At 43.2% G+C, this 23871-nt stretch overlaps 1 protein-coding gene across 5 annotated transcripts in view; it reads left to right on the forward strand.

Moving 5' to 3' along the window:
* Nucleotides 1–23871, forward strand: part of AKAP9 (A-kinase anchoring protein 9) — a 687299-nt gene that overhangs the window by 536003 nt on the left and 127425 nt on the right. For all 5 annotated transcript variants that reach the window (XM_029588843.1, XM_029588844.1, XM_029588845.1 and 2 more), the window contains 4 exons: nucleotides 4075–4227; nucleotides 4496–4675; nucleotides 11816–12904; nucleotides 14034–14186. In XM_029588843.1, coding sequence (XP_029444703.1) covers nucleotides 4075–4227; nucleotides 4496–4675; nucleotides 11816–12904; nucleotides 14034–14186 — 1575 coding nt within the window. The remainder of the gene's footprint in view (nucleotides 1–4074; nucleotides 4228–4495; nucleotides 4676–11815; nucleotides 12905–14033; nucleotides 14187–23871) is intronic.

Below are 23871 nucleotides of genomic sequence, written 5' to 3' on the forward strand. Positions count from 1 at the left end.
CTTCAGTAGACTGGACATGACATTAGCATGAGTATTAATGTAAGGAGTGACATGAGTGTGAACCCTTAGTGCGCGGAAAAGTTGACACTGCCTCCTGGGTGACCCCACAAGGCCTATGCCGACAGCCAGAGAGCTCACCTTGAAGCAAGCCAGGTTGGAGCTTCGCTTGTACCAGCCGTCTCTCCCACAAGTTGAGCCCTTGGGTTCAGGCAGCTGGCAGGACTTAATTGGTTCTGAGGGTGATCTAAGACAGAGTCCAGAGACAGGTCAAGAGTCAGGGCTGGCAGCAGGCAGGATGTAATCAAGGTTCAAGGCTAGGGTCAGGTTCAGATGGCAAGCAAGGTATTGGTCAAGGTCAGAACCGGAGAATCAGTCTAAAATGGACAAGACATGGAAAGACAAGATGGAGAAGATAAGGCAAGACAGGACTCGGACAACACAGAGAGACAAGACGAGGCAACAGACAGGGCAGGAACAAGAGGCAGGACAAGGCAAGACTGGAAGGCTGAGTGAAGCAAGGCCAAGCTGGAATAAGCAGGAACAGGCACCAGGAGCAACACACGCTGAACTAAGCAGGACGACCTGTTGTTGACGCATGGTAGGGAGCACAGCTGTAGTTTAAATACCCCAGCTGCGTGAAATCATCAGGAAGTGTCCGAACAGAGGTTCCCACGGTGAGGCCTAGATAATTGCAGTGAGCATGCATGCCTAAGAAGTCTGCAAGGGCAGCAGCTCAGTAGCATCAGCGTTGGGCGGAGGCTGGAGTGAGTGCAGCCGGTTGCAGTAAGCCGCCACGACCGGCAACTTAACAGTTAACACAAAGTGTAGCATCAGTGTTAGCTGTCACAAAATCTCACATGCTTAGCAGATGGGATTTCATCCGTCCAAACCCCTCCTGCTGCTGACCCCAAGAGCCTCCCAAATTCAAAATGAAAATTTTCTCAACTGCGCTTGAAGTCCTTAGCCTCGGACATCACTGACCAGTTATGTTTCAGTCAACAGGTGGAAAAGTTTCTAGTCCCAATGGGGGAGGAGCTGTGGAATCATGTTACCACAGTTCGTACATAATTTTGTGCATTCCATGGGCCTGATTTATTAAGGTTTTTCTCCCATTCTGTGTTTATAGGAAGAAAGCTCTGTAAATCAGACAATGGTCTGATAATTGTCAGTAAGACAAACGTTCCTGTTTTTATATTGCCTTTTAATGCAGACCATATCTCAAAACCCATTTCATGATTAAGTAATACAGTATGACTATTGGGAATACATTATACTAATTATAGAATGGAAGTATGAAGTCAAGATAAACAATCATAATCAGTAATGAACTCTGTCAAAAGACCACTTACAGAAGAAAGGAAGAAATAGAGAATATGGGAAAAGAAGACCATTTTCTCTTCATATACTAGACTGAACTTTTTTTCCAACTTTACACTCAGTTTCTAACCACCGAGGAAACTCTGCTTGTCTAGTATTACTATTGCTTCCTCCATTATTCCATGCTTTTATTTATCCATCCTTCATCCTTTATATGAAGAAATGCTTTATTGCATTACTCCTCATTACCCATCACCAGTCTTATAACATGATCCCTTGTTGTAGAATTTTCTTTCCATTGAAAGATGTATTAGAGATGATACTTGAAATTCAACCTTATAGGCAATTGACAATTTTGTAAATCAAAACAAAAAAATCAGAGATGAACTCAGTAAACAAACATGAATATTACGGTCCACCAATATACTTAAGTAATTTAAAATAAATGTTTTGAACATGCCAATTGCTCGAAGGAAAGACTTCAGAATATGGCCACCAAAATATTGAAAAACTTAGTGAATCCTTCTCTTCAATCATAGGTCAAAAACATCTATTTTGTATATATTTTTTAAACTTGATGAAAATGCTCTTTTAATGAATGAAATTTAGATAAAATATCTCATTGCAGCAGTGTATGGAAGAATCAATGAAAACGTCCATCAAGTCTTGATCTTCCAATTAGAAAAGCATTTCATTCAAAAAACGCCATTCATTCAGAAAAACACTGATTCGGCCAATGCATCAGGGCTTTATAATACACTTGGTATCTTATCTAAGAAAAATGTGTTCCGCGTGTTATGAATTTCTTCGTGCTATTCTGAAAAAACAATGTATTTATAATTGCTTTCTATTTTGTGAACATTTAAAATAAAAATTAAATTCAAACTTATTCATTTCATTTTGACATATCTTGAAACTGGTTTGCATTGCCTCATAATGTGTTAGATCTATTGTATTCACAACCTGGTGATATGTGCTTGATTTACTGTCTTTCAAAAGTTGTATGTTCACCACTGACCAGTAAAATCAACCATTTCCAAACTCATCATACCAATTAAAAACCTGTCCAATGAAAGTCTTTCAAAATACTTTATATGAGAGAAAACCACTCAACATGTATATTCAGACCAAAAGGTTCCACTGCACAGAGCTCAAAAATCCATTTCTGCTCAAGTAAAAATAACATGTCACGATTGCCTCATCTGGCATTTGCCGGAATCTGATCAGTTGCAAAACATTTCAAAGACTCAAAAGTATGATTAAATTGAACACAATATTTAACTGAAGGTGCATTTATTCTTTTATTTTAAAGCAGCACTTGTGTTCTATTAACCTTGTCCCTAAAGTGTGTATGGTGTTACCTACATAAATTTTATTACAAGAACACAAAATAGCATATCAGCCTACACTGCTGCAATGAGATAAGTTTAATAAAAATTTCATTCACTAAAAGAACACTTTCACTAAGTTTATAAAAATATTCTAATTGAAGTTTCTTACCTATGATTGAATAGAAGATCCACTAAGTTTTTCAATATTTTGGCAGACATATTCTGAGATATTTCCTCCAAGTAAGTATATTGATGGACTGAAATATTTAGACCTTTTATTTATTTATTTATTTTTATCTGATTTATATTCCGCTTTTCGCACTTTTTTCAGCACTTCAAAGTGGATTCAGGTACTGTAGGTATTTCCCTATCCCCAGAGGGCTTACAATCTAAGCCCTCTGGGGATAGCATGCTGGGGGCGGTGAGGGGGTAGACTTGGCAATGTCTTCGCTTGCGGCGATAAGGTTAGTAACCTTATCATCGCCAGTAGCATGCTGAATAGCACCACCTTTCACGGTGGTGCTATTCGGTGCAAAAGCCGGCAGCAAAGACAGTGCAGTGGTGCAAAGGCTGCCGGCTTTCGCAGGCCCACCCCACCCGGCCCCCGTTTTTGCAGGATTCATCATTCTGCGATAGAATGATGAATCCAGACCTAAGTTTGTACCTGAAGCAATGGAGGGTAAAGTGACACTAGGCTACTCCTCCACTGAAAGTTGTGTAGTGTAGGACTAGATGACATAAGATCCAAAAGAGTCTTTTTATTGTATTCCCCCAGATCATATTTATCTATTTTAATTTAACCTACCTTCCAGTATACATTTGCATACATTATATGAGGTCAGCAAGTTTGGAATAAATTTTAATTTCCTATTGTTTCCCTCAAATGTAGTACATTGAGCACATATAAAATATGATGTGCTTGTTCATTAGGAAACAGATAGGAAGAAGATGAGGACATTTTTTAATGCACTTTTCTTAAATAGTCCCTTAATGACTTTTTCAGGGAACAGACATAATAGTATGCTCAAAGGAGATTCTTCTTTCTGTTCCCTTAATCAGAGATAGAAAGTTGTTTATAAATCCCTAGTCAGAGGAGTAGCAGGGAAAAAGGGGACAACATATAAATAAAGAGATGGATTCTGCTTTCCCTTTGCCTAGAGAGTCCTGACTTACCAATAATGATTTTATTTCAAATATAATTGTGTGATGCACCAAAGCCAGCTAACCTCTGCATTTATTTGCAGTTTTGAAAAGAACTGGTCATTTGAATTTTCTTGGAAAGTCTGTTATGGAAACAAAGAATGCTTTGACCTCTAAAACCATTTTTTACCTGTAAATTGAACCTGATGTCCTTTTGCTTTCGTCATTCTCTGCATTGTGTTACTTCAGTTAATGTTTTTATTTACTGATATTTTGTGATATGCAGATTACAAACCTTGAAGAACAGTTAGAACAGTTTAGAGAAGAACTGGTAAATAAAAATGAAGAAGTTCAGCAACTGCACATGCAATTAGAAATCCAGAGAAAAGAATCCACTACTCGCCTCCAAGAACTTGAACAAGAGAATAAAATTTTTAAGGTAATTATATTCCAACAGACCTTTTTGTGTTTCTGGTGTTGCTCAATGAGAACCAGTGCAAGTAGTTGTACAACTAAGTTTCTTAATTCTTTTTTATAGCAGAAACAGTTTGGGGTTCATCTGATAAAACATTGATTGTGCTGTATAATAGTTTTTTATTTTATTTGATCACTGTCTTTGGAGAGCTGATATTGTTTTAAGATAATGGTCTTTTTTTATGAAAGAAGAAACTTAGTTCTTTTGTTTGTAATTATTGTTGTGTTGATAGGATGATATGGAAAACTTGTTACAGACTGTCCAAGAACCTGAGGACAGTATCTTGAAGGATCGTCATTTAGTACCTGGAAAATTTGCACAGATCATGCAAGAAAAGGAGCAGGAGATAGATCAGCTGAATGAACAGGTCCTGAAATTGCAGCAACAGCTTGAGCTTGTAATAGACAACAAAGTATGTGCTTTTTATATATTTGCTTATGTGACTTTTTTGTGCCTAGAATTCAAAGAAGGGTCTTGGTTAAGTAAAACAAGAAACACAATGGTGATAGTAATGTATTTCTTTGAATTAAGTAACAGAGTTACTTATTTGGCTAACTTAACATCAGCCAGAAATGCTCTAGAATACCTCCAAGTTATCCAGCTAACTACTTAGCCAGAGAACTCAGGGGCTGACAGCCAGCAGGAATTTTCAAATTCTGCTATTTGTACATCCATGGATATGATACCAGAAGAAGATAAAGAAAGTTGAAGAGGATGAATCAGAGTGCAGAGATGAGGAAAATTCCTAAAATTACATTTATAAGGATAAGAAATAAAATTTCCCTCCTTGAAATAATAGAGATAGAGCTCTCATAGAGCCCTAAAATTAAAAATCCACCCATGGTTATCAAAACTGATACTAGCTCAGTGACAAAAATTACAGGGATTATTTCAAATAGAGGCAGTTCTACCATTAGGCAGGGAGAGGCAAACACTTCAGGTGGCAAAATTTTGGGGCAGCAAAAAGTGCCCCTTCCACAAACAGCCTTCCATTGTCCACTTCATTTCCCTGCCAAAAAGAAACTAAAAGTCCCACTCAGCGACATGGGTAGATAAGGTGATTGTGGGGTTCCTATCCCCCATCAAAAGAAGAGAACGAAATGGTTTGTCAAAGTACCGGTGGTGTTCCCACCCCCACTAGCAGGAAGATGGTAGTGTAATTTGAGGAAGTGCCAGTGGGGTTCCCACTTCCACCAACAGGAAGAAAGCAGCGCCATTTGAAGAAGTGCCAGTGACGTTCCCACCCCCACTAGCAAGAAGACAGCAGTGCAGTTTGCTGATGTGTTGGCAGCAGATAGTTCCGCGCAGGTGCTACAACACTATTTGATAATGTACCGGTAGAGGTTCCCATGCCCCACTGACAATAAAGAAGAATTGCTCACTAGTGAAGTACTTCCCATCCCCCACCCTTGGGCAGTAGAATAACACTGTGGCCAAAGCCCAGAAGAAAAGAGGAGGCCTGAGTTGTGTGTGTATGACAGGGCGAGGCTGTGCATGTTTGTGTGAAATCCTGCATGTATATGAGAGTGAGCACCTGTATATATGTGAGCACCTGTATATATAAGGAAAAATAACATTTGGTGTAGTTACACAGTGTTAGGTTCTATCTTTGGAGGTACCAACCAGGAAAGAGTTCTAGGTGTCATAGTGGATAATACATTGAAATCGTCGACTCAGTGTGCTGTGGTGGTCAAAAAAGCAAACAGTGTGTTAGAAATTATTAAGAAGAGAATGGCAAATAAAACAATGGATGTCATAATGCCTTTGTATCACTCCATGGTGAGACCACATTTTGAATACTGTGTGCAGTTCTGGACACCGCATCTCAAAAAAGATATATTTGCACTGGAGAAAGTGCAGAGAAGGGTACCCAAAATAAGGGGCTTGGAACGGCTGCCCTATGAGGAAAGGCTAAGGAAGTTAAGGCTGTTCAGTTTGGAGAAGAGATGCCTGAGGGGGGGATATGATAGAGGGCTACAAAATCATGAAAGGACTTAAACAGTTTAATGTAAATTGGTTATTTTCTCTCTCAGATAATAGAAGGAATAGGGGGGCACTCGAAGTTAGCATGTAGCTCATTTAAAACAAATTGAAGAAATGTTTTTTCACTCAGTGCATAGATAAGCTCTGGAATTCATTTACATAGGATGTGGTTTCGGCAGTTTAATTGAGTTTCAAAAAGGTTTGGTTAAGTTTCTAGAGGAAAAATTCATAAACTGCTATTAACTAATAAGCAATAGTAGCTTGAGATTTATTTAATGTTTGGGTACTTGCCAGGTATTTGTGACTTGGATTGGCCACTGTTGAAAACAGGATACTGGGCTTGATGGACCCTTGGTCTGACCCAGTATGGCATATTTTATGTTCTTAAAGATTTCAGGTATTTATTTTATGGTATGGAGAGCTACAGATTTTTCAATTCCATTATTTTAAAATTTGGGGTATTCACATGTGTCTGCTGTTTTGAAATATTTTATTGGTGTTTAGGAAGTATTAGAACAAATTTACATGGCTTTTTAAATTATTGGATGTTTGCCAGCTCTTTTGACATATTTATTCTTTCTGTTAGTATGGTTATAATATTATGAATGTTGTTTTATATCTCGATTTTATTGCTTGATGTTTTGTGAGTAATGTTGATGTTTCTGTTTTCCCATTGTTAGGCTTGTGGTTTCCAGAGCATGTGTGTGAGCGAGAGAGAATGAATAAGCCAGTGAGCATATGTGTGAGTAGAAGGACTATATAAGCCAGTGGTCCAGTGCGTGAGCATAAAAGAGAGCGATTGAGCATGTGAACATGTGTGTGATCAAGAGTGAGTCTGTGAATATATGTGTGAGCCAGTGAGCATGTGGATCAGAGAAAGTGAGTGAGTGAATGAGAATGTGTGTGAGAGAGTTTGTGACACAGTGAGCATATCTTGGAGAGAAAGTATGTGAGCCTCCTCACAACATAATGAGGATCCCAACCATTATATTCCTTTCCTCCCATCCTGTTAAACATTATACCTTACCTGCTCTATGTAACCTTTTGTAAGCCCTGAAAACACATAGTTATCCTTTCCATTCGATAACTGGAATCTGTTTATAATGCCTCTACTAACTTTTCTAACATTTTGTTATCTTCCGAATCTTGTGTATAACTGGAATAACTGGATAATTTGATAACTGGAATCTGTTTATAATGCCTCTACTAACCTTTTTAACATTTTGTTATCTTTCGAATCTTGTAAACTGTTATGATGGCGAAACCGAATGACGGTATATAAAACTCGACAAATAAATAAATAAATATGTGAGAGAGAATATAAGGGAGTTTGTGTGATAATGAGCATGTGTGAGAGAAAGGACCAAGTTTGTGCATACCTTCCACCCCTAACTAATACATGACAATCTCAGGTGATTGGAATCTAAAGTTCCCAGGTACAGAGAGCAGGGGATTTATTTTAACTTAGTTTTAATTATTGGGTGTTTGATGTGTCTGCTGTTTTGAAATATTTTGTTAATGTTTGGGGAAATTAAAAAAACAGTGTTATATGTTTGTAATCACTGGATGTTTTATTCATCAACTGTTATGAAATATTTATTCTTTTTATGAGTTTGTTTTACTATTATCATTGATGATTTATATTTCTTGATTTTTTTGTTTGTTTAATGAGGAATGGTGATATTTCTGTTTTTCCATTGTTGCACTGCATACAGAGTCTGGCTTGTTGCAGTTTCCAGTTCAGTATTTTTCTGCCTGTTTTATTTATACTTTATTATTTCTTTATTTTGTATGTTGTAAGGGTCTGTCTGTGTTCTGCATGTGTGACTGAGGTGCAGGGATCTATAACAGCTTGGCTTGACCTGTTTTCCTAATAGTAGGTGTATGGGTATTTTAGGGCCTGCTGTAATATTTGCAGTGTTGTCTTTTCATAGGTATGGTTGTTACTATGAGTGCCAATAGTTATTTATTTATTTATTTAACATTTTTTATATACCGAGGTTCTAGAGACAAAATCACTAAGCACCTCGGTTTACATACAACTATTGAAATGACTGACTTGAGACTTACAGAGAAGAGGAAATAAAGAACTTGGATATTATACATTTAAACTCATGACATAGAACCTTTAAATAACAGAAACAGTAAAGGTTGGTAGTCAAACATGTAACAGGCGATTATATGAGAATAGAGCAATATGAGATAATATCTGTGGTTGATTGGCAGTAAAAAACATGATAATTTGCATCCAGTGGGTAGGAAGGATTAAAATCGAATTAGGCGTAGGCTAGGGAGAAAATCCAAGTCTTGAGTCTTTTTTTGAAAGTAATTGGACATTGTTCAAGTCTAAGTTCTGAAGGGAGAGAGTTCCAATGATTCGGGCCGACTATAGAGAAGGCTCTTTTATTTGAAAATGATTTAATTGGAGGCGTTTTTAGAGAGCCTTTTTGGGCAGCTCTCAACGGGCGGGAAGAAGAATATAGTTGTAGAGGAATCCTGAGGTCAAGAGGGGAGGATTTGTAGATAGATTTGTGTATGATAGAACAAGTTTTATAGAGAATTCTATATTTAATCGGGAGCCAGTGGAGATTCTTTAGAATTGGAGTGATTTGGTCCCTTTTTTTTTATTTTGTTAGAATCCTAGCTGTGGCATTCTGTAGCATTTGTAGAGGTCTAAGGGAAATCGCTGGGAGACCAATTAAAAGGGCATTGCAATAGTCAATCTTAGAAAATATGATCGCTTGCAGAACTGATCTGAAATCACGGGGGTGAAGTAGAGGTCTGAGTCGTTTTAAAACTTGAAGTTTGAAGAAGCAATCCTTCACTGTGTTGCTGATGAAGCTTTTGAAATTGAGTTGGTTGTCCATGATGACTCCTAAGTTTCTGACCATGGGAGAAAATGAAGGTGGTGGAATTGGGTGAGAGTTAGAGAGTTGGTAGTTGCCATCTTGGGTAATGAGGAGGAATTCAGTTTTATTAGTATTGAGAATTAAACAAAGGTCCGCAAGGAGATTGGAAATGGAAGTAAAACATGAATTCCAAAAATGAAGAGTTTCTTGCAGAGATTTGGTAATTGGAATAAGTATTTGGACATCATCCGCATATAGGTAATGGGTTAGATTCAGCTTAGATAATAAGTGACAAAGGGGGAGCAGGTAAATGTTAAATAAAGTTGGAGATAAGGAGGATCCTTGAAGGACTCCTAAAGTGGAACGGATGGGCTGTGATTCATTGTTGTTAATTTTGACTTTATAAAACCTGTCTTGGAGGAAGGATTTAAACCAATTGAGAGCGGTGGATTTGATTCCAATCTCTGTTAGTCGGTCAAGGAGCGTCTCATGGTTTACAGTGTCGAATGCAGCTGATAAATCAAGGAGGATAAGAAGGCATGGTTGTTTTTTCTCACGATTGAAAAGAATGTTATCAGCTAGGGAAATTAGTAGGGATTCAGTGCTTCGGTTTTTGCGGAAGCCAAATTGTGAAGGGGTGAGAATGTTGTTGGAATGTTGGCTGTATCTTAATATGGGTGTGTTCTTAGTTAATTTAGGTTGCTAAGAGAGTAGGGATGTGTAAAGTTAAGTTCTTTACATTTATGTGGTGTGTTTAATGTTAATTTGGCAAAGGCCTGCAAGGGCACAATTAATCTATTGATAAGAGCTGGGTCACTCCCTTTTTTTTTTTTAGATAAACTGCTTTGAGCGATTTATTTTAAATCAGGAAAGTGGTCTATAAATTAATTAAATAAAATAAATAAATCCCTGATTGATTTTTGATGTAAAAATGTCTCTTCTCTTAAGTGGGATAAGAGTCTATAAATCAAAGAATCTGTTTAGGGGTGGTTGGGTGGGAAAGAAGGACATACTTAGAATTACCTTTCTTTATTTTCTTTTCATCAGGCATGTACACTTAAAATTACCTACCTTTCCTTTTTAATGAAGCACACAAACTAAAAATTAGTTTACTCCACCATCTCAATCTCCTTCAAACATTGTCCCATAATTACCCAGTAAAGTGATACTCATTGATCCTCTTCAGCCACCAGCAAAATGTACTCTCATGCTCCCTCAGGATTGATGGTTATCAAGCTCTTCCCCTGCTAGATATCTTGAGCTTCAAAGACAAAATTACTATTTATAAACCGCTTTAATGAAACACATTTCAATTAGTTTGCCAGAGTGACCCTCTGCTATTGTTCCTGTTTAACTTTGACATCTAATCAAATCAATCACACTTCACTCACTTTCAAAACAAGTTACCTACCTTACTTTTCTTTTTATCAGACAAACACACTTAGAATTACCTACTTTTCGTTTCTTTTTAGCAGGCACACACACTTAGCATAAAAGAGGTAGATAATTCTATGTTATGGCCAATCCTCACATTCCTGAAATAAAAATAGGGAAAGCAGAATTTAAGTTTGCATTTGAGATTGACATTTTGGTTCATATTACAGTACCTGAATGTTGTCTGTTTGAAGTGCTGAAAAGCGGAATATAAAAATCTAAAATAAATACTAATCTAGTCTTCTTTCTTCGAGATAAATGATGCTGGTATCTTACTTATTTTGATGATCATGCATCCTTGTCCTCTTCTTTACATGGGTAAGATCCTCTGGAAGCTGAAGACTTGCATCTTCAAGCACTACAGTGGTATTCGTCAAAGTCACCTGGAAACTCCTCCAGCTAAACATTCTTTTACAGACCTTTTAGTCTTTGTTATTGACCTCATCCAACCTAGACCTTGCAATGGCAACTTTTCTCTTTATTTGATCTGCCGTGAGCAATGCTGGATCTTTGCACTGGGCACTTTGCATCCAGTGGCCCTTAAGCATGAGGTTGAAGAGACCATATTTTTCTGTTTTGTATTGGCAGTGATTCTATTTTACAGCACTCTGAATGCTGCCAGCACTCAAGCCCCCTGTGCCTTTAAGGGATCAGATGTGATGGGGAAGAAATACTTCTGCTCAGGCTGAGGGAGGAAGGAAGTGACCCCTTTTCATTACTGCACCTTTAGGCACATGCATACTCCGCCTAATCAGAAGTTCCAGCCTGAATTTAACACTTTCTTACAGTTTTCTTATGATTGAGGTACATTATGTCAGTCTCTCTCGATCTTTGCTTACAAAATTTAGAGGACTTGTTCAGAGTAGTAAAGGAAGTATCACAGTTATGCTCACTGGTTTTATTGAAAAGATTGAATTTCACTGAATTAAATAGAAAATTAATTTTGCAAGCAATGTATTTCCAGTATTGTTCTAGTCACTATTAGTTTAACTTTGGTTTAACAGCATTCAGAACAGTTGAGTGCTCTTTTCTAGCATTCAGAGATTGGCTTTGAAGGGGTTGATTGAAAATGTTCCTTGGCTTCTGTTTCCAAGTACATGAGGCTTGGGCAATGATCTTTGTAAACCATTATATCTAACGTACATCAGTATGGAAACATAGTTTTCCGATATGCTAAAATGGGTGAAATAGTACTCGTTATTACTTCCCTGGTTCAGGATTCCAACTATATTTGACCCCAATTTCATACTGTTTGCAATAGATTTTTTTTCCACTGTCTTTTGTAGGTTGAGGAACAAAATGATCTGATAAGGGAACTTGAAGCCCAGACAGAATACTTGAGAAGTGACCAAGATCGCTTACGGAAAGATAGTGAAGAGGAAATTGAACAACTCAATGAAGTAATTGAAAAACTTCAACAGGAATTGGCAAAGATTGAGCAGAAAGTACCAGTGGATTTTTCCAGCACATCACAGGATGCAGACAGTTTGAAACATCAACTTGATATGGTGATAGCAGAGAAAGAGATTTTGCAGCAAGAAATGGACAAAAATAATGCAGAGGTGGCTCTCTCAAAGAGTGAAGTGGAAGATACAAGGGTAAAAATGAATCTACTGAAGGAAGAACTAGATACCTTGAAGAAAAAACTGGAGTCTCTAACAAAGGGACGTGAATATGTAGATACAAAAAATGATAATGTGGTAAAAGGGGAAAGAAAGAAAACTGAATTGTTGGAAGAAACTCTTAGAGATAAGACAGCTCAGTTCCTGACCCAAGAAATCTTACTAAGATCTATGGAAGAAAATACACATGATAATATCAGCAGCTTGGAGATGAAGTTGCAAGAGCTTCAAGCAGTTACTAAACACAAAGATATAGAGTTGAGCCAGTGTTATAGCCAAATAGAGACCATGAAAGAACAAGTCCAGGCTGAAAGAGAAGTACATGAACAAAAACTATTAGAAATGGAAGACTCGCTCAGAGAAAAAGTAGCTGCAGCTCTTGTGAGCCAAGTCCAGCTGAAAGCAGTTCAGGAACAAATAAAAGTCAGACTGTTAATGGAGACTGCTACAACAGATAATGAGGAAGCAACTAGACTTAGGCAAGCAAAAAATACAACTCACAAAATAGATGAGTTGACAGAGTCAAAATTATCAGTTTTAACCATTAAGGTTTTGGAGCTGGAGCACAAGCTGGATGAACTCCATAAGCAGCTGGAATTTGAAAAAGAACAAGTTTGTATAGCTCAGAAGGAGACTATGGACAAAGAAAAGAAATTGTCTGAATTACAACATGTGCTCCAACAACTTAAGGACAGACACTTAGAGAAAGAGGTGGCGGAGAAACTCAAAAAGGAAAAGATGGATATGTTTAAGGTAAACATTTCTCCACATATGTCATATGTTCCTAGTACAGAAAGTATCATTGCAATTTTAAATTGCAAAAGTTACCATCTTTACGGTTATTGTTACTTTCAATCTTACATTTTCTTGATTTATCCTTTGAATTACTGTATATATTCCATTTGAATGTATATATACCCAAGAAAGTTTTCTGTTTCATTACAGGAGAAAAACTCAAGTCCTTTTGAAAACATTGAGGTCCATATTCGAAAGCATTTAACTCTGAAGTTATCCGGCTAAACAGAGATTTGGGCACTTACCTAGCTAAATTCTAGCCAAATAGCAACTTGGCTGGCTAGAATTTAACCGAAGTTCAGGGAGCATGTCTGAGAGAAGTTGAGTTAGCCGGATAAGTTATCAGGATAACTCGATATATGTTAGCCAGATAACTATTATAGCTAACTCTGGTAGGGCAGTAGATCTGTCCTATCCAGCTAATTTAGCCCATATATTCAATTGTGCGGCCATGCCATTGAATAAATAGGCTAAGTTAGCCGGATAAGTTTTCCAGCTAACCAGCCAAGTCGTGCCTGAATATCGATTTCATTATTAATGAGGAAAACATATTTTAATTACTTGAATGCATTAAATGCAACCCTGTTCAGGTTGCTTTTTCTTTAGTTAAACTTTTTGTCTTACTCCTTTCCTTTGAGCGTTAATCAGAGAATCATTTTATACTCTCCACTGTTTCTCGATTTCTACAACATTTGTTCTAGGCAAACGACTGCAGGAGCCTTCTGTGGTGCAGAGAGCAAAATGTGTTCGTAAGAGAGGGTTCCCATTTCTGCTTGTTATTCAGCCACTAGGTTCACTACTAAAATCCTGCTTGTATGTCTTCAAGAACAGTGTAAATGCAACACTCTTAGCCTAAGGAGCAGGTAGTATAAAGTGCTAATGTTTAGGATGCAAGAGTGACCCAAACAATGGACTTGTTTCAAGATGTCTTCCTCAATAACAGTTGGAGACATTGATAAGCAATTACTATTGTTACCTTTAGAAGGACATACAGTAGTAAAGTAAAATTAGGTTTATTATACTACCAAATAAATTATTGTAGACCAGGCTTTCATCTTGTATTTATATTTTGCATTGATACATTCAGGTAGTTGCAGAACCAAATTATGATAAAGAAGAAAATGGATATATAGCTGAATTAGAACTTGAACTGGAGAAAATCAAACTAGAGGCAGCCACCGCTAAAGAAGAACTGAATAGCTACAGAGAAAAAGCAGAAAAGCTGGAACAGCAGTTATCGGTAGGAGCCAGCATTTTACAGTTTCTTTTATTGATCATGTAAATCTTTTATTGATCTTATAAATCTTTATTGAATGTAAACTTTTCCACAGTTTTATCTTGAGCAAGTGTTGGAGATTTGGTCCTTCTTGTGTTTTTATTTCCTGTACTTAGGCATGGAAGATAAACTGGCTTCCCCCAAATAATGACACTTTTTCTGATAGCAAGCAGGAGCAACAGTTTACACACTGGCCGATACAGTAAGGTGCGGTAGAAAGAGGTGCGTTAGGGCCGGGCGCACCCGCGTTTGCCGCACGCACAGTTCGGATCACATACCGCTCGATACTCTATTTAAATGGCATGCAAATACAAGCCGCGTCCAACGCGCGTCCATGAAGCACAATCCATTTTACCTGTCATCTCAAATGTCATTTGAAATGACATTTGAAATGACAGGTACCAGCGCACCCAGGATACTGGGTGCGCTGGTACCTGTCCATTTTACTGTATAGGCGCTTTCGCTGACTTGGGGGCCCGTCAATTTGGGCGCTCAAGCCAGTGAAGCGTATGAACGTACGCCGTGACGTCACGCACGCCCGTTCATGTGCTTTCGCTGGCTTGAGCGCCCGTGCACAACGGGCGTGCCTTCATCCTTCTTCGCCGGCGGGGGCCGCCAGAAGCCGCTTTCGCTGCCGGCTGCACCCGGGAGACAGGGGAGCCGCGGTGCACGCCTCTGGAGGGCAGAGAGGGCTGAAAGAAAGAAAAAGTAAGTTAACTTTGGTTACACTTATTCACAATACTTTACATGTCGAGTCACTTTTCGCCCTGCGCCTTGCTTCGGGAGGAGGGGATTTTAGGCTTTTAGGTTTTCTTTTGGTTAAAGTTACTTCGGGAGGAGGGGAGAGAGGACTGGGGCTGCCCCGGAGACCGGCACCCATGGACGCGGCCAGGGCAGGTGAGCGGGGGCCGGGGGAAAGTTTGCCGTCTACCCTTACCCCTGCCTCTAACGCAGGGGTAAGGGTAGGCGGTAATTTAGCAGGTTAAAGACGTGGCTAAACTGCAGGTTAAAAAGGTGATAGTTGGGGCGCACGTTACTGAATCGGAGGGAATAGCTAATCCGATCGTTTACATCTCATATATGCCGTGGGCGGAAAGGGTTACCCGTTGATTTAAAGAAGCGGTAAAGATGGGTTAAAAGGGATAGTGAATCGCAGGTTGGACTAACGCGGCCAAATTGTGAGTAGAAAGCGGGTTAGAAGCAGGGTAACCACGGCCGCACTTTACTGTATTGGCCCGACAGATGGGCCACCTGAGTCACATGCATCTATAGGAAAAGTTTTCCAGAGCTTTCTTGGAAAGTTTTGGGGATGTTCAGGGTGCTTACTTGATCTATTGGAGCAGACCTCTTCATTGCCATTTCAGATTGACCTTTTTTGATGCTCTCATACCACCCTCTTTAGTCAATTTTTATTTTTCTTCTTAGTAGCCTGCTAATTAGGCTCTTCATCACTTTTTAAGTGTTCTTTTTTTCTTCATTGTCATTTTCTTCATTGTCACTTTCTAACAGGCCGATACAGTACAGTGCGCTCCGGTGGAGCGCACTGTTAACCCGCATTTGGACGCGCGTTTTCAACGCGCTAGCTTTACCCCTTATTCAGTAAGGGGTAATAGCGCGTTGAAAACGCGCGTCCAACCTCCCCCCCCCCCCCCCGAAACTAATAGCGCACGCAACATGCAAATGCATGTTGATGGCCTATTAGTTATTCCCGCGTGATTCACTAAGTAAAATGTGCAGCCAAGCCGCATATATTACTTTCAGAAATTAGCACCTACCCAAAGGTAGGCGTTAGTTTCTGCCGGCACCGGGAAAGTGTACAGAAAAGCAGTAAAAACTGCTTTTCTGTATACCCTCCGACTTAATATCATGGCGATATTAAGTCAGAGGTCTCAAAGTAAAAAATAATTAAAAATTAAAAAAAAAATAAATTTTAAATCGGCTCGCAGGTTGAAAACTGGACGCTCAATTTTGCCGGCGTCCGGTTTCTGAACCCGTGGTTGTCAGCGGGTTTGAGAGCCGATGCCAGCAAAATTGAGCGTCGGCTGTAAAACTCACTGACAGCCGCCGCTCCTGTCAAAAAAGAGGCCCTAGGGACACGCTAGTGTCCCTAGGGCCAGTCGCGCCGGCGCTAGGGACACGTGACTAGCGCCGGTCGCGCTAGTCACGTGGTCTGCCGAGCGCAGCCGTGACAGAGCCGCGCTCGGCAGACCATGTGGTATCTCCTGGACTGGCCTGGGCGGCGAATCCCCGGGCCGGTCTTCATCGGGAATCCGCCGCTGAATTAGATTGTATTTTTTTCCTTCACTGCATATTTCTTTTTAGAAACATGATGGCAGAAAAAGACTGTATGGCCCATCCAATCTGCCCATCCACTCAATCCCGACACGGAATTTTGATCTAAAAAAATCTAGAACTTTCAAACATGCCCTACTGAGCATATGCAGCTGTAGTCGTCACCCTGCCCTCTAGGCAGAGTCCCTCAGTCTCTTTTTTTTTTTCCATGTTGCTGTGTATGCCATGGGAGACGTTATGCCACTATATTCAGCTTTGCTCTCTCCCCACGGTTTTTGTGATTTTTTTCTAGAGCTGCAACTGTTTTCTTTCCTTTACCTTACGGTAGTTTTATTTCTTTTCCTTTTTCTTCTTCTTTCCTCTGTGTACCAGCTGCATGGCTGGCTTTAGTCGCTGTGCAATCTGGCAGAGTCTGTTTCTATTCCTTAAAAAGAAGAAAAATAAATAAATACTGCACCGGCAGTTTAGTACCTGTGTCCTTTCCTTGCTCTGTCTGTTTTTGTACCTTTGTCAGTTGCTGGCAGGACTGGCTGAATGCAGTCAGTGGGTGATTCGCTTAGGCCACTGAGCCTGGGGATTCGCCTGAGTTCTACCCGGGCAAGAGTTCCATGTCGTTTCACTGATCGATCGGCATTGATGGAGGTTTAGACAGTGCAGAGATCGAGGACCACACTGTTCCTGTGTGGGGAGAGTTCATCCTCCCCACATTCAAAGGAACTAGTCTCCAAGGACAGGAGCCCTGTATGAAGTAGCCTCCCCTCCTGCTTGCTTGTGATAGCAGTGCAGTCTCCAGGATCCTGGGCAAGCAACTTGCTGACGCACCTTCTGTGCCCAGTAACGGTGACCAGTGCTCCATTGATCTGACACATCAATATCAGGACCACCTCGGGGACCAAAATTGCCATTGAGCGCCATGGTCGCTCTTGACACCATTGAGGTGCCGGAGCACCCTCGATGACAATGGGGTTCGTGACCGCCCTTGATGCCATAAGGGCCTTCTGTGCTGTAGGCATCTGTGGACATAGAGTCTCAATGCACCATAGTTATTGAGCACTTTGGGCCTTGAGGTTGATGGAGTAGTAGCATTGACTTCTAGTGCATCAATGCCTCAGTCCCATCCATGCCATGGATACCTCAGTCCCAACTCTGCCATGCGGGCCTCAGTGCCATCCGTGCTCTCTGCCCCATTGAGGTGTGAGTGGCAGCCATTGATGCCATCAAGGTGTGCCTCGATGCCACGGCTACCCTTGGTGCCGTTGCAGTGCATGGCCTCAATACCATTGCAGTGTGGAGCTACCCTGATGCTATTGAGGTGTGGGGCCGCCATGTAGACCATTGGGCGTGGTGGTCACCAATGCTTTTCGTTGCTGCTCTCGACAAAGTCGGGCACCACTACCGAGGCACTAGGATTGATTGATTTATTTATTTATTTATTTAGCATTTTTATATACCGAAATTCTTGTAGCAAAGCTACAAATCAATTCGGATCAATAGGATCACTATTGAGCACCCTGGTCATCCCCGAGGCCATCGACTGCTGGTCATCTTGAGAGCCCTCGAGTGCCACTAAAGCCCTCAAGCGACAGGCATTTCAGCCTTGAACAGATCGAACGCCGGGATCGCCATTTACTCAAGGCAACCTGGTATGCCGAGGCATCCAGGTGCAGTGGTCTGGTGCCCTTGAGGCTCCTTGGCGATGTCCCAACAGGGCACTGAGGGACATTGTGCTGTCCCATCACTGGCCTATAGCTATCAGGCACCATGGATGTCGATTATCTCAGGGGCCCTGAGGCACTGGAATTGGGGGGCATCAGAAGCCTCGCCTGGATTTGTGCACCATTCGTGTTAATGAGCATTAGCAAGGCTATCGTCAGCCATAGCCGCTGGTGAGGGATGCCATCGAACTTGCAGCATTGATGTCCTTGGATAGATAGGTGAGCCGAGCGCTGGCAGTCATCAGTTCCACTGGGCACTGATGGGGAGTGTCAGGGCTGCAGAGCCTCTGCCTGCAGGTGCCCCTGGCATTCTTGGTACCACGGTCCATTGATGCCTTCGGGCACCAGGGTCGCTATTGGTGCTGATGGACTGCTGACGTCTGAGGGTGCCTGTGGCGCATGGGATGGCGCTATATACTGTCAAACTGATCAAGATTCGGTCAAGTGCCATTGAAGCCCTGGGTGCAGCGTCATTTGGTGTCCTTGATGTGATCCATCGTTGGTGAGCGTGAAAGCATTATGGGCCCTATGGGCACTATCACCACTGTAGTCACCAATGGTCTCAGTCGGATGCCACAGAACATGACCGCAGAGCACCATGGGCACTGTCTGTCGCCATGGACTTTGCTGCTGTCGTTCCATGAGGGAATCGGCGGTAAGCCATTCCTGACGCAGTTCAAGTGCTTATCCAGCTTCTTGGAGCTTTATCAGTTACTGGAGGCGATGACGCCATAGAATGCCACCCACCAACATGCCATACCCAGAGCCCCAGTGGTACTAAGGACACCATTGTCACATTTCTATGCATTCCACTGGGAATTACTGTGACAGTGGAGCACAGCATGCATGGTCAGGTAGGGCAAAGCATCTACTCCAAGCACCTCAGGCGGCATTCTCCATGTCTGTGTAGTTCTCAGCTATGCTAGGGTTTTGCCATTGTTGCGTCAATTCTGCACCACAAAGTGCCAGGGAGCACTGACTAGAAAAGCGTAATCACACACACACTGATTTGTCTTTTGGCAGTGCACAGCCACTGACTCTAGCAAGTGGTGCTCAGTCCTTGCTGTGCCATGGGATTCTACCCTCAAGTACACCAAGTGGGATCATAGCTGTACCGCCATCCATAGGATGGGATTCCTACTGATCAGGGTGCTTTTACAGCAGAGGGCTGTACTCTCCAGTGGCCCTCTACTCTATAGGTGTGTGTGTGTGTGTTTCCCTCATGGCGAGCACAACAGCTTGTGTACCGCAGCCACAGGACTGACCTAAGATGGCGTTTCTGGTTGAACCCTAAGGGGAGTAGAGACCAGGAGGGAAGTATCCTGTCTTAAAAGAGTAATATGTCCTTTGACCCCCTTCCATGTCAAAAATCCCTTTTGTGGGAAAGCCCTTGGGGCTCTGTCCCTTGTTGCGGTCCCGACCGCCCCTCTCCTAATCGGGCTCAGGCCCGCCTACCTCCGCTCCGACAGCCGCGGGATTCCGCCCAGCCCGGGTCCCGGGAGGCCCCCCGTCCGCACAGTTCCCACGTGGCGGACGCCATTGCAGGCCTGTTCTCCTCTGGCCTCTTGCGAGGAGGCCCTTCTTGTGCGTCCAGCTCCCGGAAGCCCGGCTCCGCCTCCTCGGCTGACATCACGTCTGCCCCCGATATAACCAGCGTTCAGTCGTTCACTAAACGCCTTGCAACGAGGTTCATAGCTGACTAGTTGCTTCCTGTTTGTGTTTCCTGTTGACTCCGGTTTGCTTCTGACTTTGCTACAGCCTGCTGCCTACCTTGACTCCGGTTTGCTTCTGACTTCGCTACAGCCTGCTGCCTGCCTTGACTCCGGTTTACTTCTGACTTCGCTACAGCCTGCCGCCTGCCCTGTCCCAGGTTGCCACGGACTTCTCTACCACTTGCCACCTGCTTTGGTCCCGGTCTGTCACGGACTCCATTACCACTGCCCGCCTGCTCTGGCCCCGAGTGTTACCCTCTGGGCCAGCTTCCTGACCCGGCCTGTCTCTCTGACTCTCTGGCAAACCTCTAGCCAGCTCAGCTCCCAGTGGACCTCCTGCCCTCCCTACGCACTAGCTCTTCTGGACTTTCTCAGCAGTGCCCAAGTCCCAAGGGCCTGGGTCCCTACGGGCTCCTCCCGGGGGGATCCCAGGCTCCGGGTGAAACCTTGCCAGATCGTGCCTCCGCCTCCCGGCCTGCCCTGTGATCACTGGTAGGCCGGCCCAAGGGTCCACCATCTATCCTCACAGCAGTCTAGCCGCAACAGTCCCTGGCAGGTTTATCGCTGAACCAGAGCCTTGATTCTTGAATCTGTGCATCTGTTTGTAGGCCAGGGTCGGGGGATGGCAGCAGCAGTCATCTGACCGTTTTTGCTGGGGCCCCTTCGTTGATTTCAGTGGTGGCCTTTCCCATTCAAGAGTGGCTGCCAGGAGCAGATTGGTTGCTTCTGAGCCTCCGTGATCAGTAATTGTGTCTCAGCTCTCAGCTGGAGAGTTGACAGGTTTTTTCGGGATCGGGAGTCCTTGATTCCCTTTATTTTCCTCTCTCTTCAGGAAAGGGGGATTCGACTGGGTTCGCCTCTGGTCATCTGGTTGTCCACCCCTATAAGGGCTGTCCTTCATTCTCCGTTTCCCAGAGAAGGCATGTCACTGCTTCTGACTGGCAGTTACTCTCGGTTCCTTGTGGAATTCAAGAGCCAGTCAAGAGGTAGCACTCTCCTTAGGGCCGTCCTAAGGCAGAGCAAGTCTGTTTTGCAAGGGAGCCTTTCCAGATGAAGATTATGGGTTTCTCCCATCCAGGAGTCAACTTTGATACCTGCTGAATTCAATGGGCGTTTTTTGATAAGGATCACTATTGCCAGTCATTCTTGCCTGCGGGACCCTACCTCAGTGAGGAGGGCTCTAATCCATCTAATTAGTGAGTATGCCTTTCAACCTATCGCCATATCCATGGCTGTGGGAGCTGGGGGACGAGGGACCCCTCTTCAGAGGTGCTGCTCTTTGGTTGCAGTGGCTTGTAAGCTATACTTCCCCATTTTAGGGATAACCCTGTCTAAGGACAGGGGAGTTCTGGATCATGCATGTTCCATTTACTGGGCCATGTATCCTAGGGGAAGAATATGCTATCATGACTGAGGTTTTAATACCTAAGCCAGGTTCTGGGCAGTCTGTACCGAGATCGCCCTTGCCTTGCCCTGGTATCTATTGGGTTTCCAGGCCAGTGAGGAAATCCTGTTTGACAGGGGTGTGCACTTGTGGCACCCCAACTTTCTGTCTCTTAGTAGAGTGTTTCTGGATTTCTTGTCTATGGCATTCGCTCTCAGCTTCAGCTGTTCCAAGCAGGCTGAGGGCTCTATCTCGGTGGGCAACTCCCTACTGGAATCGGCATTGAGTTATTCCCTTGGAGTTGAATTATACAGCCTAGCATCTTGTGCTTACCCCGGCAGTCCAGCGGTCTGCTTCCTTGTGTTCTTTGCTCCTTCTGACTTCCAGTTGGAATGTCGGGGGGGGGGGGGGGCGGAAGAAAAGTTAAGACAATCGTGGTATATCTTAGTGTATACCTGCAGGGAAAGATACACCAGTTTTTCCGTATATTTTCGCCAAGCTCTGGCCAATACTGCCTTTAGCGTTTCTCACTTCACTAGGTTGCCCAAAGGTTCTTCCCGCTCACCTGAACTATCCTGTAGATAGGATGGATAGCCCTGCCCCTGACAGGGTGCAGTGTGGGTGAGCTTCAGGTCTAACTTATCTCCCTGCTCGGGAGTTTGGGCTAGCGATCCCATTCAGGGATTTCCTTTCATCCTCTGAAACTCCTGATGCTGTCCTGCTGGTCAGCTGTGTCTGGTGCTTTAGCATATAGAGTTTGTCACAGGCCCTGCCGTTGTTGCTGATTATGCTTCTAAAATTTGCTTAGGTTTTCTGCCCATTATGCCTAATTAACCAAACATGGGCACACTTCTTCAGAGACATTCTGTTCTTCGGCTGTCAGTGGACTGCAGTTTCTTTTTGGGAGTTCTTGGGCCCCAGTTGGTTTTTCAGTTGTGTTGGAGCACCGAAGGAAACTATGCAGTCTTCATCTAAGAGTCCTTCTCTCATTTACATCTCTACACTTTTTCCTGTATCCAGGAGGTTCTAGACCTTTGTCAGGGTTTACTGATCTGAAACCCTGCTTGTAACATTTTCCATGATGCAGAGTATGTTCTTGCTGGCACTCGCATCACTTCCTACCTTAGGCGCCTCTGCTACACATCGAGGTTTGTGTCTCAGACTTTTCTGTGGTTTTCTCTTTGTAGAATCCAACTCTTTCCCCCCCTAGACCCCTTTGGGGGTCGACTGCCTCACAGACAAAAGGGAGAGAGGTGGAGCTTTCAGCACGGTGCGGTTTCCCACTTGTCCTGCTTGGACAGCCTATAGCTTGGGATTCAACCATGTGTGATGAATACCATCCTGCTTGTCCTCAGAGAAAACAGAGTTGCTTACCTATAACAAGTGTTCCCTGAGGATGTTAGTCCTCATGAAACTCACCTGCCTCCCCTGGGAGTTGGTTTCTCCATGTATTAGCTATTTTATATACTGAGGGACTCAGTCTAGGGGGCAGGATGATGACTACAGCTGCACCTGCCCAGTAGGGCATGTTTGAAAGTTCTAGATTCTTTGAGATCAAAGTTCTGTGCCGGGCTCCATCCAATGATGTCACCGATGTGTGAGGACTAACATCCTGCTGTCCTCGGAGAACACCTGTTACAGGTAAGCAACTCTGCTTAATATGCATATGTAAGTGGACTTTAAAACATACCTGCGCGAGGGATGTTCCCAGTTTTTCCAGTTAGTCCACCAGTTTGCCCAGTCAATCTCGAGGTCATCCAGATCCCTCTGATTCTTCATCCTGCATGCCTCCCAGTTGACCTAGTCTCTTCATCCTGTTGTGTAACCCCCAAAACACAAGATCTTCAGACTTGCTCCTCATCAGGAGCAGCAGGGGAGCACATGCTGACTTTCTTTCAGCGTCTGCTCCCCTAGACATGTGAGCAAGGGACTTGCTGATACTTAAAGGGGCCACGGAGGGAAACTTCGGCCCAGCCCCCGAAGATGACATCATGGCTCTGGACTACTTGTGTGTTGTTGCTGCATTCCTGATCCTGTACTGCTACCTATGTTCCTGATCCTGAGTTCCTGCCTACGTTCCTGATCCTGAGTTCCTGCCTACGTTCCTGATCTCCTGCTTGTGTTCCAGTTCCTGTGCTCCAGCATGTCCTTCTTCCTCGTCCACCTGTTCCCGTGCTCTGGTCCAGTTCTTCTCCTGTTCCTCGGATTGACTACCTGGTTCTGACCTCAGCTTGGCTTCCTGCCTCTGCTTGTTCGCTGCCTGCCCTGACCTCTGGCCTGTTTCACCGTGCTGCCTGTTCGCTGCCTGCCCTGACCTCTGGCCTGTTTCACTGTGCTGCCTGTTCGCTGCCTGCCCTGACTCCTGGCCTGCTCATGGCTTCCCCTGACCCTCTGCCTGCCTTGACCCGGACATCCTGATGCCGCCTCGTCTTCTCCTTGGACTCCTCTACGCAAGAAGACCCGCACCTAGGTCTTGCCAGCCCTGACACCCAAGGGCTCAACCTGAGGGGAATGAGGGCTGGTCTAGGTGAAGCTCCAACTGGGTC

Source organism: Rhinatrema bivittatum, chromosome 2 (genome assembly GCF_901001135.1).
Source record: "Rhinatrema bivittatum chromosome 2, aRhiBiv1.1, whole genome shotgun sequence".
In the NCBI taxonomy this organism is placed as follows: domain Eukaryota; kingdom Metazoa; phylum Chordata; class Amphibia; order Gymnophiona; family Rhinatrematidae; genus Rhinatrema; species Rhinatrema bivittatum.